At 34.9% G+C, this 16,579-nt stretch overlaps 1 protein-coding gene across 2 annotated transcripts; it reads right to left on the bottom strand.

The window, feature by feature from the left end:
* Positions 1-2,427: 2,427 nt before the first annotated feature.
* On the bottom strand, positions 2,428-14,961 carry LOC128554693 (E3 ubiquitin-protein ligase DZIP3-like). 2 transcript variants are annotated; one of them, XM_053536002.1, is made up of 5 exons: positions 14,524-14,961; positions 11,645-11,716; positions 8,894-9,811; positions 8,710-8,818; positions 2,428-3,904 (listed from the first exon to the last, which is right to left on the bottom strand). In XM_053536002.1, the coding sequence occupies exons 1-5, from the start codon at positions 14,908-14,910 to the stop codon at positions 3,834-3,836; spliced, it is 1,557 nt and encodes a 518-aa protein (XP_053391977.1). In that variant the 5' UTR covers positions 14,911-14,961; the 3' UTR covers positions 2,428-3,833. The 2 variants fall into 2 exon arrangements, with proteins under 2 accessions (XP_053391977.1, XP_053391976.1); XM_053536001.1 differs by having other exon boundaries at positions 8,710-9,811.
* Positions 14,962-16,579: the final 1,618 nt, after the last annotated feature.

Below are 16,579 nucleotides of genomic sequence, written 5' to 3'. Positions count from 1 at the left end.
CAGACCATGGCCCATGTACATCTGAGCATATGAAGTCATGGAGACAAAATGAAATGAGAGATGATATCGGTAAAGGGTTTATCCGTAGGTCTGACAGGAGCTATCATGTAAAACGAGGTTTTGGTGATAACAATTATCATGTCAACAGAAAAGATGACAAGTACTCTTACGATCAGAGAAACAAATGAATATCATTCATGATGATAGAAATATAAAGGTCAGATGAACGTTGTATGATATTCTTGAAATAATATACTTTATTTTGAGTCTTGTAGAGATGATTGATCTTTGATAATTAGAATGTTAATGAATGTATGTTAATGATAACAGTGATACATGATTTGCAAAAATCGAGAAATAGTAAAAAGAAAAAAGATTTTGTTTTGTACACAAATTATTCCTTAAGTGTTTGAAAAACTGAAAGTATTTTCTTGAGAAGGGGGCTATTGTCAGAATAATTTGTATATTTAATATATTGATAACGTAACACATAAGCACAGATAGTGCTTGACTCCCTTTTTCAGGTTATCATTGCTATAAGTATTGTTGAATTGCTGTTACTAATAGAATTTGGGTCATTTGTGGCTGATTTGGGTTCATTATGTGGATGACTGGGTCCCAGCTTCGCACATTATGTCATATATAAAAGTTAAAGGGAACCAGATAATTAATAGAGCAGGTACTCGTTGTAAGACGTTGTGTTTAAATTTGGACCAATCAGAAACAAGTTCTAAAAATAGCACGTCTAAAAATAGCACGTCTGCTGGGGTATAAATAGATGGATGGATGACAGAGAGGTCATTCGGTATCCAGCGGTTGAAGAAGACACATCGAGGATTCAACTAATAATTTATCCCAGTACCTTGATAAGGAAGTTATTGCAACTACACTGTCAGGGCGGATAAATTATTAAAAGGAAAAAATAGAAGTTCGTAGACTAAAGAAGAGTAGCAGAATTTCGATAAGGTTTCGAGCTATAGGGCCAGCGCATAGGAGTTTAACCTTAAGGGTAGTTGAACGCTATAGAGGATAGCATATATAGGCTGAGCATCGGGAAGCTGAGACAGAGACCCTGAGTTTGGTAATCTACTGAGATAGTAGGAGAGTTCCAGCTTATATGCGGTTCAGCATTATTGGCGAAGTACAGCCAAGGCATCGGGGATAATACCTATATGGTAGTTGAATGCTACATATGATAGCATATAGGCGCTGAGCATCCAGGAGTCAGGGCAATCTTATAGAGTTTGAGAAGACAGAGGCCGAGCATCTATGCGATAGGACTCGTATGTTGTTGATTCAAAGACATTGTCTGACGGGAACTTCAACAAAAAGACCAGTCAAGTATAGAGTCTCCAGCCTATAGGAGTTTGAGCTAAACATTTTTAACTGAAGATTGATAGTTTGAAACATTTAGTGATTTGCCTGATCCCTGAAATTGTCTAGCTCATAATAGAAATCATTTACGAATCATTGGTACACGAATCATTTAGGCAAGGTAGCCAGAGGAAAATTCTATATCTGAGATATTTGGTCTCACCAGCTTTACGTTTTAACAAAGGACATTCTACATCGTTTGTCAGCTAGTCTAAGACATTGTCACCTTAGCGATTGGACCCAAACCATTGCTCAAGATACTAAAGGCGTAGGCACTTCCCTGGGTCATATAACCAGTATCCTGACAGTATTATGTAAAAAGTGTATAAAGTATATCTACAGTTGTATTGTGGAGGAAGTATTGAGTTTGTCTGCAATAATAAATTAGATGAAGTATTCAGTATATGTCTGCAGTTGTATATTGGAGGAAGCATTAAGCATGTTTACTGTTGTATTGTCTACAGTTACATTATGGTGGAAGTGAGAAATATGTCTAAAGTTGTATTGTGAAGTATCAGGTATGACTGAATTTGTATTGTTGTAAAATTATGAAGTTTGTCTATAGTCGTATTGTCGAGTAATTATAAAGTTTGTCTACAGTTTAATTGTGGAGGAAGTATTAAGTGTCTCTACAGCTGTACTGCGGAAGAATGACTCTTTTTAATAGTTTTGCTTCTATAGGTTACATTAATTTTCAATCAAATACATTTTAAAAACTAGAAGAAATAAAGATGGCCTATGATCATACATGTTTAATGTCGTGAAATTCTGTCAAAAACAGCCAGGAAAACACCTTCTGTTTCATGGCACACCACGTGACAGAAAACCTATACGCGCTCAGCCAGCAAATCAGTTATACATGTCATAAGCTCAAGTTATGGCTTATTTTCACGAATATTTGCAAAAGAAATGTCATTGAATATGAAAAAATGACGGTTAAATATGTTATGACCATAACTATTCAGCAAAAGATCAGTCAGTCCTAAAGCATTTGTGGGGCCTCCGTGGTCGAGTGGTTAAGGTCGCTGACTTCAAATTACTTGCCTCTCATCGATGTGGGCTCGAGCCTCACTCGGGGCGTTGAATTCTTCATGTGAGGAAGCCATCCAGCTGGCTTACGGAAGGTCGGTGGTTCTACCCAGGTGCCCGCTCGTGATGAAATAATGCACGGAGCGGCACCTGGGGTCTTCCTCCACCATTAAAGCTGGAAAGTCGCCATATGACCTATCATGTGTCGGTGCGACGTTAAATCAAAAAAAAAAAAAAAAAATAAAGCATTTGTATTTGATTTATAATGTAATCCGACATGCCAGATACTTCTAGGAAGAGATGCGGTCGAATTTTTGAACATTCTGGACTCGAACAGGCCACAATTTACACCAAGAGTACAAAGTACCTATCCGGACAAACATTTGTAATTTTAGCCTTTAAATAGTAGTTGGGTCTTGGCTTAAATATCTATACTTCTTAAGATACCGTATAAAGAACAACTCAAATTGTTGAAAATGGAATTACCTTTGACTATCATACACAACTCAATGTCATAAAGTGCTTCCGTTTCAGAAAAGTAAAAGACATTATAAATGCACAAGCAGATGTAAATCGCTTCATGATAAATGCAGAAGTGGAATTCGGCAAGGTGGCTGGTAAATGTAATACAACTATAATATAAAACCTACAAAAAGATAGTAACTGGCAACTTGAAAGTGATCACACACTTGTATTATCCAGTGGGTTCAAGTTCGAATGGTGGTTTTCATGTTTCTATATACTTTTTTTGCTGATCTTGTGTTACGTTTGGGTAACTGTCCCCTTAGGCATATAGAGTCAGCCTTTAGATTTATAGCTTTTGTTCATATTAAATGAATGCTTTTATTTTCTACATGTACACATAAATTCTGATGGCATGGGCACATTCATTGCTTAACTCGTTTCACTCATAATTTCAAGGAAGTTTGTTTGTAAATGACAAGTGTGGAGAAAACTCCGTATAGATAAATAGTTTCAAAAACTAGTTTTACATGCATTAAATGAAAGGAAATATTAGTATTTATCTGATATTTTATAATTCTTCCAAGTTGATAATAATTTGATTAGAAGTTATACACTCACCAAGATATGATCATTCTAACGTGAAAAAACACCTTTAGTGTACGTACATTTTCCGCCTATTTTTCTATGAACGAGCACCGTTTGTGATCTAATACTAATGGAAATATTCTAGACACTGAAGGTTTTAAATATAAAAGCTTTCGATGAGTTCTGGAAAATAGGATGACAGGGTACTTCCTTCAAACATATGATACATTAATTTTCAATTAAAATTACCAAAAAGGAATATCAGTTTGGTACATTACCTTTAATCCTACAATATTAAGGATTGTTTCAAGTAATTGTGTATATCCTGGAGTGCATAAAGGATATAATAAGACAGGAAGATAAAGTTGCAGTGAAAAATATCAATATTGTAACTTACGTTCTTTACGTCGAACATACAGATCATACCCTGCCTGTTTTGTACCCGTATTTTCTGGAATGAGAGAAATAAATGATACAACATGCTATTACTTACCATTTACTGTTTGCAAGCGAAGTCAGGAAAAGGAGAATCAGATTTATATAAATCACCTTTTTTATCATGTCACATTATGAAACATATCTATCAAAGGCAGCAAACATTGTAGTTATAGTTAGACTATATAAAAACAAGAGGGTCATTGTCCCTTAAGCGCTCACCTGTGTACAAGGCTTCAAGTTTGTCTGTATACTGAGTACAGAGTTATGTTTCTTCTATGTTAGCCTATATTATACACATGTCACACACATTTTTGAACCTAGGGCGACAATTTGAATAATCACGGTAGAAATTACAAATCTGATATCACACACAATTCATTTATTCATTTTGGTTTTACGGCGCACCAACACAGTATAGGTTATATGGCGCCAAACAGGACTACAAATTTTGGTTCTACATCTCATTTACATTGAAATAAAAACATGAGGTATGGAAATCACACACAAAATATCAAGGCTCTGGTTATTATTGAGTCAGGGAAGAAGATTTTCTATGTTTCTTATATAAAAGCTTATGGTAAGTAAATGTCAGACACTGGGGCATGGCCATTTCTTCTACCTTAGGGTAACAATTTGGACAAGTATGGTAGAGAGTCAGATCCTTATATCACATGCCAAATATCAAAGCTCTAGAGAAAGAGATTTTTAAACTCTGACAGCTAAAAACCTATTTTAACATAAAGACGCTTATGTTCAATGAACCGGAACCGTTTGAACAATTTGGAAAGAGGGCTACCCAGAAATCATTTGTGTAAAGTTTCATCAAAATCCATTCATTGGTTTTGGAAAAGATACTGTTTAAAGAAAGTGTTGATGAAAAGTGGCCACGTCCTCTGGCGGCCATGTTTTTAGATGAATCAGAAAAGTTTGAACATTATTTGTAGAAGGTCTCACAAGAATCATTTGTGTGAAATTAATTTAAAATCGAACCAACAGTTTCACACAAGAAGATTTTTAAAGTTTCCCCTATATACATATAGGAAAACACTGACCACGACCTCTGGTGGCCATGTTTTATGACGAATCCGTTTAATTTGAACAATCTTGGTAGACGGTCATATAAGGAACATTTGTGTGAAATTATTCTAAAATCGGGACAAGAAGATTTTTAAAGTTTCCACTATATACATATAGCGAAAAGTGACCACGCCCCCTGGCAGCCATGTTTTTTGACGAATCGAAATAATTTGAACAATCTTGGTAGAGGGTCACACAAGGACCATTATGTAAAATTATTCTAAAATCGGGCCAGCAGTTTCACACGAGAAGAGCTATAACATACAGGGAAAAGTGACCACGCCTTCTGGCGGCCATGTTTTTTTTTTCCAGACGAATCGGTATAATTTAAATAAATTTGGTAGAGAGTGACATAAGGACCATTTGTGTGAAATAATTTCAAAATCGGTCCATCGGTTTAGGAGGAGATACCATTTGAAGATTTTTCTATTTTTAGCTCTGGCGGCCTCTATGTGCAACTAAGAAGAACTGTTTGAACAACTTTGGTAGCGCATCATCCAAGGACTATCCATGCCAAGTTTCATCAAAATCCATTCAATGGTTTTGGAGGCGATGTTTTTTAAACACAATTGTTGACGACGGACGGACGGACGCACGCACGACGGACGACAGACACAGCGTGATCACAATAGGTCACCATGAGCATTGCTCAGGTGAGCTAATAACACACACATAAAAAATCAAGGAAGCCATAATTGTCCTAGAATTGCTAACCTGTATGCGTGATGACTGATGCAAATTTAAGTTAAAATGTTTGACCTTGAATATATGAATGGCACACTGAATAATGAATGGTAACAACTGCGTTTACTATAAAAAAACAACAACAATAAAATGGTCAAGTGCACCCTTTAAACACATTTGAAAGGTCTTTACAAGGACGTTACCGACCAAATTTTCAATGTCTTCGAAAGATATTGCTGTTTTTAGCTATAGTGTTCTCTTAAAGGGGGCCAAATGCCCCCATTTGAAGGACTTTGACAGAATACTACATAAAAGTGCTATATGCAAAGTTTGATGAAGATCGTTATGGAACTTTATGAGAGGAGGTTGTTTAAAGTTGTTTCTATTGTAGTTTCTGCGGTCAGAACATGAAAAGAGGACATTAAAATAATGCTACAGAGCAAATTTGATGAAGATCAATCAAGCGGTTCGTGAGTAGAAGTTGTTTAAAATCTTTTCTGATTCTAACTTTAGCGGGCCCTAAAAATGACCGAGCACCCTGAGTTGAACAACTTTAGGAGTGGGCCTTACAATGATGCACTAGACCAATTTTGATGAATATCAATGAAGAAGATCATGGGGTTGAAGTCATTTAAAAGTAATCATTTATCCTAGCTCAAATGGGCACTAAAATAAGCCAAGTGCCCCTATTTGAACAAATTTGGCAGAATTAAGCAGACGTTATAATGATGCTGCAATCCAGGTTTGATGAAGATCCGAGAAGCGGTATATGAGAATCCTCGTTCGAAGGTTTTTCAATTTTTAGCTCTAGTGGCCTCGAAAGGGGCGAAGCACACCCATTTGAATACACTAATGAGGGAGGACCTTACAATTATCCTATACCAAATTTAATTAAGATTTATCGAGAGGTTCAGCTGTAGTAGCACCTAAAAGGGACTAAGCGCCCACCATTTGAACACTAACTCGGGAGAAGACCTTACAATGATGTTTCAGATTATGTTTGATGAAGATCTATTAAGGTCAAGAAGGCGTAATTCATCTAAACGTTGCTGGAACAGCTTGTATGCTATAGATTTCATTTTTCATCCAGCTTTTCGTCATATTTAAACAATAAAATATCTACTTGTAGTTCAGAAAATTTTTTTTTAGAGAAAACATATGGCTAAGATTTTGTCATTTGAACGTAACAATATCTTACACTCAGATAAAAACTTCCACCGCTTTTATCAATATGTGGGGTTCTTTTTTTTTTTTCAAATTCGAATAACGTGGGAATTATAGCTGGATAAAGCCGCTCACTCGCTGTCATTTTCAACTTCAGCTTGAAACAAAACCGGGTAATTTGAATGAACTGAAGTATAAAATATAAAAGATCGGTGCCGTTTCCAAACTTTTACCCAAAAATTTAGAACCCGGGTCCCTCGAAACATGATTGCTCAGAGTCTGTTTTAAAATGGAACTTTCAAAAGAATAAATAAATAAATAAATAAATAAATAAAACGGGAGGGGGAGGAGGAAGAGACAACGAGCTTTCGCGTTTTGATAATTAATTACTAACTTCATTTTTTCTTTTAATCATATTTGATGGCTATTTCTTTTATACAATTATAATACAAGCATATCTTTTTAACGCAGAAAATAAAAAAAAAACAATTAGGTCGGGCTACAGATTGTTTCAACATACAGCATTCATGTTAACTTTCATCTTTTAAATGAACATTTTTAACCATTATGTGCAATTCAGATTTTTTAGAATAATTCCCGTTCTGAAAACTTCAAATACCCTTGACCCTTAGAAAATAGTCTCTTGTCTAACTCATCCAGTCAAAAATTGCCCCCACCCCTCATGTCGGACCGGATGACACACTGGTTGAAGCGTTCGCCCGCCAATCGGGCGGTCATAGGTTTGGTGTCCGGTACAGTCACTCTACAGTCACTCTATCCGTGACTAATATTTTTCAATGACCCAGTTACAAGTCACTGTGGGGAAAGAGTTTAGTGCTTGTGAAAAGTAAAATGTTACGAAAACGGGTGTAACCCAACCCAACCCCACCCCCCACCCCCCACCAAAAAAAAATATTCCCGGCTTATTCTGACTTTTAAGTTGGTCGAAATATGCACAGTTAAGACGACGTGAAGTTAATGTTGGACGTTTAAAGTGTGCAGACAGGAAATAAATACGTTTTTGCACTTATGCATTGATAACCATTAATTGTGTTGGGTTTACGCCGTTTCTCAACAACTTTTAATTATTTCACGGCGGTCTGCTAAGGCAACCTGTCTTTATAGTTTCTAATCAGTAGGCCCTCTTCGTAAGAAATTGACAACTTTCACACTTCATGGAATGGTGTATCTAGTCGGGCTAAAACTAACATCTCCGGATTCCAGGGAAAATTGTATTTCACTAGTTATGAAACAGCTAAAATGGATTGAAATCTACTGAAACCAATTGATAATGCAATACGCGATTCAATAAAGGCTGCATATAAATCCTACAAACAGACAATGTGAACGTAACATTTTAAATGATCTTAATCTTCCCAATTTTCATAGCATCGTAGTGTAAAGCCTTTTTTGCATAATTTCTACAATTCATTTTGCTGTGGTCAACTTCCGAAAGTTAGTGCCCAAAAGATACATATTTTTTTCTGTTCGCCAGGAAAAATACGTTAAAATTCACCAGAAAGACCCTGATTTTAGGTTTACTCTCAAACAATTAAACACATATTTGCCAAATTTCACCGGGCTGACTATTGCGCTACGTAACATTAGTGTTTAAGGCGGCGTATGATATCGCAATGTTCATTAATACTAGTGAAAAAGAGGCTCTTTTGCATTAATAAATATGTGTGCAACCAATCAACGACTGTAAAAATCTAAACGCTATTCATGTCAGAACCTGTATTTCTTTAATTGAAAACGTACTATAATTAATGTTTTGTCGATATAAGAAATGGCGACTTGAATGCGTTAACGAGCCCTCAAAATATACCTCTACCTTGCAAGATGCTTGGGAAATAAAGTTTTAGAAATAAAACTACTAAAATAATTATTTACCTTGCAATTTCTTTTCAAATTCTAGTTGAGCGATCTTTTCTTTTACAGCCTTCAAATGGTGCGTTACATTTTCCTTCACTGCGTCAACATCTTCTTGTACTTTTCCAACCTCTTTTGCTACGTCTTTCTTCACTACCTCAACATCTTTCTTTACTTCGGCCACATCTTCTTTTACTTTGCCAACCTCTTTTGTTACATCTTTCTTCACTTCGTCAACATCTTCTTTTACTTTGCAAACCTCTTTTGCTACTTCTTTCTTCACTTCGTCAACATTTGTTTTTACTTTGCCAACCTCTTTTGCTACATCTTTCTTCACTTCGGCAACATCTCCTTTTACTTTACCAACCTCTTTTGCTACATCTTTCTTCACTTCGTCAACATCTTCTTTTACTTTGCCAACCTCTTTTGCTACATCTTTCTTCACTTCATCAACACCTTCTTTTACTTTGCCAACCTCTTTTGCTACGTCTTTCTTCACTTCGACGAAATCTTCTTTTACTTTGCCAACCTCTTTTGCTACATCTTTCTTCACTTCGTCAACATTTTCGTTTACTTTGCCAACCTCTTTTGCTACATCTTTCTTCACTTCGACAAAATCTTCTTTTACTTTGCCAACCTCTTTTGCTACATCTTTCTTCACTTCCTCAACAGCTTCTTTTACTTTATCAACCTCTCTTGCTACATCTTTTTTCACATCGACAACATCTTCTTTTACTTTGCCAACCTCTTTTACTGCATCTTTCTTCACTTCGTCAACATCTTCTTTTACTTTGCCAACCTCTTTTGCTACATCTTTCTTCACTTCGGCAACATCATCTTTTACTTTGCCAACCTCTTTTGCTACAACGTTCTTCACTATTTTAACATCTTCCTTCACGCTGTCAACTTCTTTTTTAACGTTTCCAACCTCCTTTGTTACATCTAATACGTCTTTCTTTATAAGATGTATTTCAGTTTCTAAGCCTTTCTCCATGTTTCGCCAGTTTTGTATTTCTGTTTGTAACTTTTTCTCAGCCTTTGGATCAAGAGGACTGTACCTGTATCCATGGATAAGTTGTTGCAGGTTTTGAACAGGATTTAGGAGATTCAGCCGACTGAGTACCTACAGTGAAATAATGATGGGGTTTAAGCTATGGCAGATTATTTGAAAGGGTGCATAAGATATATAAGAGGGTAGCGCTTATTTGAATATCAATGCTCTTGATGTCAAGGTCAAGGGCACAGCGTCTTAACTTTTGTACACCACACTTTAACATCTACCATAAAGTTTGGTATGCAAACGTGTAGCAATATATAGAACAAACGCTCAAATAAATGGCATGGCAGTTAATTAATAAACCAAGAGCAAATAACAGCTATATGATTAATTAAACATTAGACCATGCCTTACATGACACATACCATCGCTTTATCAGCATTCAAAGCAATGGAGAACATTACAACGCTTTATCAAATGATCATTTTGTATAGCTACATTTAAAACGTAATGTACAATGAAATATTTTCATTCTGTATGTATTTTGTTTAGAAAGAATTAAATGTATGCTTTTGTATAAACAGCATTGGTGCAATAATATAAATGGAAACTCTTTATGCGATATTGTACGTGCACAATGTCAATGAAAAAAAATGGCGTCGTTCAAAATAATTTCAGAATCAGTAACCAACATTCATTTACAGCACAAACACTTTTTATTACAATTAAGATCACGTTTGAGACAGGAAATGTATTCAAAGAAGTCATCAAAATGCATTATCAATGTAGAATACTAGAAACTAAACAAGTTAAAAAAATCAAACACTGAATAAAACCTGTAGAGATTCTGGTTATGAGGTTTCTTACAACATTAAATCCAATCCTAACACATTGTATTCGCGTTTATATCCAAAACACTTTCAGCATAATTCCAGCAATTTGTAGAAAAAAAAAATCCTCACAAATAAAACGTTATAACCGATAATAAGGTTATAATAATCATAACACTTTGACTGAAACTTTAACTGATTCAAATATTTCAGCTGTTTTCAAATTTTGTTTTAGCTCAAATGACAATTATCTGAACAAAGAAAGGTTAAGTGCAAACAGTTGAATGATTAGAATCATGATCAAAACAGAGATGTTGTAAATGTATGTCGCTTCTCCTCTCATTCATTTCTATCTCCAGTTATCTTCTCTCCTACGTGCCCAAAATAAGGTGGAGGTGAAGTAAATGAAGAACATATAGATACGTACCTAATAGTTCGATCTTTGTTTGTTTGTTTGTTTTGGGTTTTACGCCATTTTTCAACAGTATTTCAGTCATGTAACGGCGGGCAGTTAACCTAACCAGTGTTCCTGGGTTCTGTACCAGTACAAACCTGTTCTCCGCAAGTAACTGCCAACTTCCCCACATGAATTATCAGAGGTGGAGGACTAATGATTTCAGACACAATGTCGTTTATCAAATAGTCACGGAGAACATACGCCCCGCCCGAGGATCGAACTCGCGACCCCGCGATCCGTAGACCAACGCTCTTACCTACTGAGCTAAGCGGGCGGGCTGGTGAAGAAGATAAGTGGGAATCATAAAGAAATATGGCAGTTCTTTACTAAATCAAAGTCTAGCAACTCTTGGTTTTTAACATTGCCATTAATTTAGTTTGTGCAAGATAGTATAAGTAAATACTTACTTATCAAAAGATCCCGTGCCATTAAATTTTCAATTCAGATTTTTTAGTTTAAACAATGTATTTGCAGCTTTTATCACCTTTACTGTCAGTTTCAAATTAATAAAAATCCAGCATTTACAGAATGCATTTTCTTTCTGGTCTAGTGCCGGTGGATAGATTTGATAAAGCTTTTTAATGGCTAGGGTCACCTAAATTCTTATTCGTAAATTTTCTTCTATATTTGCTCTTTTGAGAAATGAGATGTAATATATATTCCTACAGTTACCTGTTCGATCTCCATCCATTTCTGCCCAAATATGGCCAGATGTATACCAGTTGTCGAGGATATGTGTGATATCTAGAAGAAGACAAATATAGTGTTCCTATCACTGCTCAAACTTACTAAGACAAACGTTTAATATCATTGAGTTATCTTACAAGCTGATGTATTAAATACTATATGAACAAAAGCTATACGAGTACAGCAATTCTCGACTATTCGACAGCCTTGTCACTACGGAAAGTTTATTATCCCCCGACGAATGTCGGAGGGATATAGTTTTGGCGTTGTCCGTCCGTCCGTCCGTCCGTCCTTCCGTCCGTCTTTCCGTCCGTCCGTCCTTCCGTCTTTCCGTCCGTCCGTCCGTCCGGAGCCATATCTAGGAAATGGTTGGGAATATTTATTTAAAACTTCATGTACATGTTCACCACAATGAGTTCTTGCGGCCCGTCAAGTTTCAGTCAGATTGCCCAAGTAACACCAGAGTTATGACCCTTAGAAGTTTCTAGTGTTAACTATACAGGGTACTATAAATATGGCAATATCTGCATCATAACTTTTGATATATTTTACCTAGAACTATGAAACTTAAACAGAATTTAGATCACCATGATGTGGTTGTGTACACACAATTTCATTTGGATTTATTTGTAAATTAAGAGTTATTGCCCTTTAATTGTATAAAAATTCACATATTTGTACATAACAAACTTACCATTTGGTAGAACTTCATTAAATTTCTTTCATTCTTTTCCATGAACATTTATTGTAAACATGTGAAGTTGTGTACCCACACCTGGTCACCCCCTTACCTTGATCACACACCTATCCCCCGATACCGCCCCCCCCCCCCCCCCCACCCCCCCCCAAAAAAAAAAAAAAAAAAAAAAAAAAAAAAAAAAAAAATTCATTCCTTATTTTAGATTTTTTTCAAACAGACTTCATATACATGTTCACCACTATGAGGTTATGGGGCCCATCAAGTTTCAGACAGATTGCCCAAGTAACACCAGAGTTATGGCCCTTAGAAGTTTCTAGTGTTAACTATATAGGGTACTATAGATCTATAGATATGCCAATTTCTGCATCATAACTTTTGATATATTTGACCTAGAACTACGAAACTTTAACAGAATTTAGAGCACTATAATGTGGTTGTGCACAGACAATTTTGTACGGATTTCTTTTTGTAACTTCAGAGTTATTGCCCTTTAATTGTCTAAAAATCCACATATTTGTACATAACAAGCTTACCATTTGGCAGAATTTCATTAAATTTCTTTCATTCTTTTCTGTGAACATTTATTATAAACATGTGAAGTTGCGCACCCACACCTGGTCACCCACTTGCCTTTGTCACACCCCTCCCCCTCCCAACCCCCCTCCCCCACTCCAAAAAAATTTTTTTTTTTTTCATTTCTTATTTTAGATTTTTTTCAAACCTTCCAAGTTGTACCATTCCCCCACCTCACTTCTCCACCCAGTCATGCCCACCACTGATCATGCATCCTCTGCCCCCTCCCCCTCCAACTTCACCCTTTTACCTTTTTTTTTTTTTTTTTCATTTTTAATTTTCAATCAATATTTATAATCAACATGTGAAATTTTGTTTCCTCTCCCGTTCCCCTGCTCCCCCACCCCGTAAAAAAATAAATATATACATATATCTATATATAGATATATATATTTCCATTCCTTTTTTTTTTTTTTTTTTAAATGTTCAAACCTTCAACATGTTAAGTTGTGACTGCACAAACCTTGCCCTCAGCCATGTTCAAGATATCTTACCTGTGTTCTCTTAAGGACTTCTGATCTTTTAAGTTCAAATGTACATGTAAAACAGCGACACCTGGTGCCAAACCACTCAAAGACAATATTTCATTCCAGTTAAACTTCAAGCTCACATTTCAATTAACTGCATTTAATTTTAAAAGCTAAGCTTATTACAGTAAGCATATCCCATTCAAAATAAATTCTTTAGTCAGGATCAAAGTATCATACATTTATTATGTACTCTAATTAAACATTTGTTTTCTGTTAAATTGATTTTGACTAATGAAATTATTTGCTTCTTATTAACATCCTTAACTTTTTGCCGGATATATTTTTTTGCCATTCCTCACCACAAACCCTTTCGGCGGGGGATACCAATTCATCGAATTTGCTTGTTGAAATTTCAAAATAATGAAAAAAAAAATAATTAGATTATCAACACCAATAGAACATAGATATATCAGAGGTAGGATTTTTTGTAGGCGAATTAGCTGCTAGAGATTTTTACTTTGTCTTTGTTTGACATTTTGAAAAAACTCGCATGTCATTAGACTAACGATTTTAAAGCAAATATTAATTGATCATTGTATTATGTAACTCAATTCGAAAAAAGGATGTATCAACGGGATATATGAAAATTGATATTGCATGCGCTGTTAAACAGAACAGCACTTTGGCACATCAATGGGATATCAGTGTGGGATATCAATGCACAGAAAACCATAATAGAGCTGTTGCGCATGATATTTTAAATTACTTGTGAATATGATATAATAAATATTATTATATTAATGCACCTACATGGGATTTGCATTTATTTGGTTATTTGCGTGAGGTGTAATAAGTCTGAATATAATTTGATATATAAGAAACAGTTTGTAACATTTCCTGGTCCTTTGGGACCATGAAGTCCATTCAATATCTGGGTAATAGGGTTCCGCTTATGCCGGTGCAAGGGGGCGTGAGAGGTGTTGCACTTTCCACTACCTTTCATAATCTCATAAACAGATTCAATCAAACCGAATCTGCTATTACTTTGCTTGGATGCATTCTATGGATATCCATATAGATTTTATGACTTTCATTTGCAATGTAATAAAAGTTAGACTTACTTCATTTCTGAACATTCTCAGTCGACATATATCTGCTTCAAGCGAAGTGTCTCCTGGCTGTGGTATCACATTCCATGCAAAATGTTTATTTAAACCACAACATTTCAGGTTCCGTAGCAAACATATGACAAGTGTGAGATCAAAGTCAGCTATAGTTGGGAGCTGACCAGTCTGTGGATACAGCAAATCAAATTGTGTCTGAGTTATTGCTTTACTTGCCCTCAGACGATTTATTGTTCCCTTTTCATTATTCAGAAGAATATTTAGCGGGACATTAGTTCTCTTCTGATCAAATATATTCCTTACGACTGCAGTTCCTCCATCTATAATTAATGTTTGGAGTCGGAAGAGGTAAACTCGATTTTGAGATACTTGTGCTGTTGCCATATTCAAAACTCTCTAAATTGACATCTTATCAAATGAACCAGTTGTTGCATCGAACCTGTGGATATAAGCATACGCTGTACGACTATTTAATAAAAACATATTTGCAAACAATTATGCTTATATATTGATACATAACGTAAGATATTAGGCTTATGCATACATATTTGCAAGTTATTATATTCACACATTGATATTTGCAAGCTATTATGTTTACACATTGATATTTGCAAGCTATTATGTTTACACATTGCTATTTGCAAGCTATTATGTTTATACATTGATATTTGCAAGTTGCTTTATTTACATATTGATATTTGCAATTTATGCTCATACATTGATATCAGCAAGCTACTATCTTCAAGCATTGGTATCTGTACTCTATTTTGCTTTTACATTTATATCTGTAATCTATTAAGCTACTACAATGATATTTGTAAGAAAGTATGCGTATATATGCTGTTTTCAAGCTATTATGTTTACACATTAAAAACTTAAGCAGCGGTGATTAAAAAATTTCCATTCAATACTAAGTTCCCTGCTGAAAAGTGTCTTATTATTTCAACCGCAGTATAAACTTATACAATACAATGCACAATCTTTAGGTTGAAATTTACCTCTACAATTGCTGATTGCATTTATCATTACATCTACAAATTCAAATAAGTATTTTTGATATCAATTCATTTCTATGTTTTTGGAATAATTATAGAAAAAAAAAACGTAATGAAATACCTGATCGTATTAAAAATATTTAAAATAAAAAAGCTCACTGACAGATCGGCGCAACAGAGTTTAGTGTTTCATCAATACTACAAGAATACTATATGAAACGTTTTTATCTGTTCGTATGAAGTGTTGAAAATGCATTTAATGCTAAGAAATATTATCCCAAGTGTAATCACGAATACTTTTTATTTATTCATTTGACATGCATTCATTAAGATCACGCCTTGGGCCGCTGCTGTCTTAGAAATGATAAATAAAGATTGCTCATATAAAGAAATTTTAAATTTAAGAAAGCATATTCAATCAATTCTTATCTGTCAAAATTTTAAATTTTAACAAAACAGAATCGGAAATAAAAATTTATCAAAGAATTCACACTCAATTTATTCTATTCCGCCATATTTTAAAACTTCAACCAAACAGAACCGGAAATGAAAATTTAAAAGCACTCTTCCAGGTATTTGAGAACACACCACGTATATGAATTATTCTGATGTTCGTGCAAAACGTTGTTAAAATACCTACTACACTAAAAGCATATACATATTTAAACAAGAAGGTTAATGCCAAATACCCTCAGAAAGGAAATTACAGCAGACAGCTCAAAAAGGAAAAATATATGTATTTAAAATGTCATTTTCACTTAAAATTTATGTTGTTCTTCATTATTTAAACTACAAAGCACCTAAAAGGGCAACTTAAACGATGTAAACAATTATAGGGGCATTACTCTTACCAGTATATTTTCTAAGATTTTTTCTATACTGTTAGATACGCGACTGCGAAAATGGGTTGAAGACAATGAATTACTGAGCGAATTACAATGCTGTTTTAGAAAAGATACTGTATTTTCGCTCTATGTTCTATAATTGATAAAATACTTAAAATGAAAAGAAAAAGGTTTATGCATCATTCATAGATTTCCAAAAATGTTTTGATATGA

This window comes from Mercenaria mercenaria, unplaced genomic scaffold (assembly GCF_021730395.1).
Source record: "Mercenaria mercenaria strain notata unplaced genomic scaffold, MADL_Memer_1 contig_647, whole genome shotgun sequence".
Taxonomy (NCBI): Eukaryota; Metazoa; Mollusca; class Bivalvia; order Venerida; family Veneridae; genus Mercenaria; species Mercenaria mercenaria.
The sequence above is the reverse complement of the archived record's forward strand: the minus strand, read 5'-3'. Positions and strand labels throughout refer to the sequence as shown.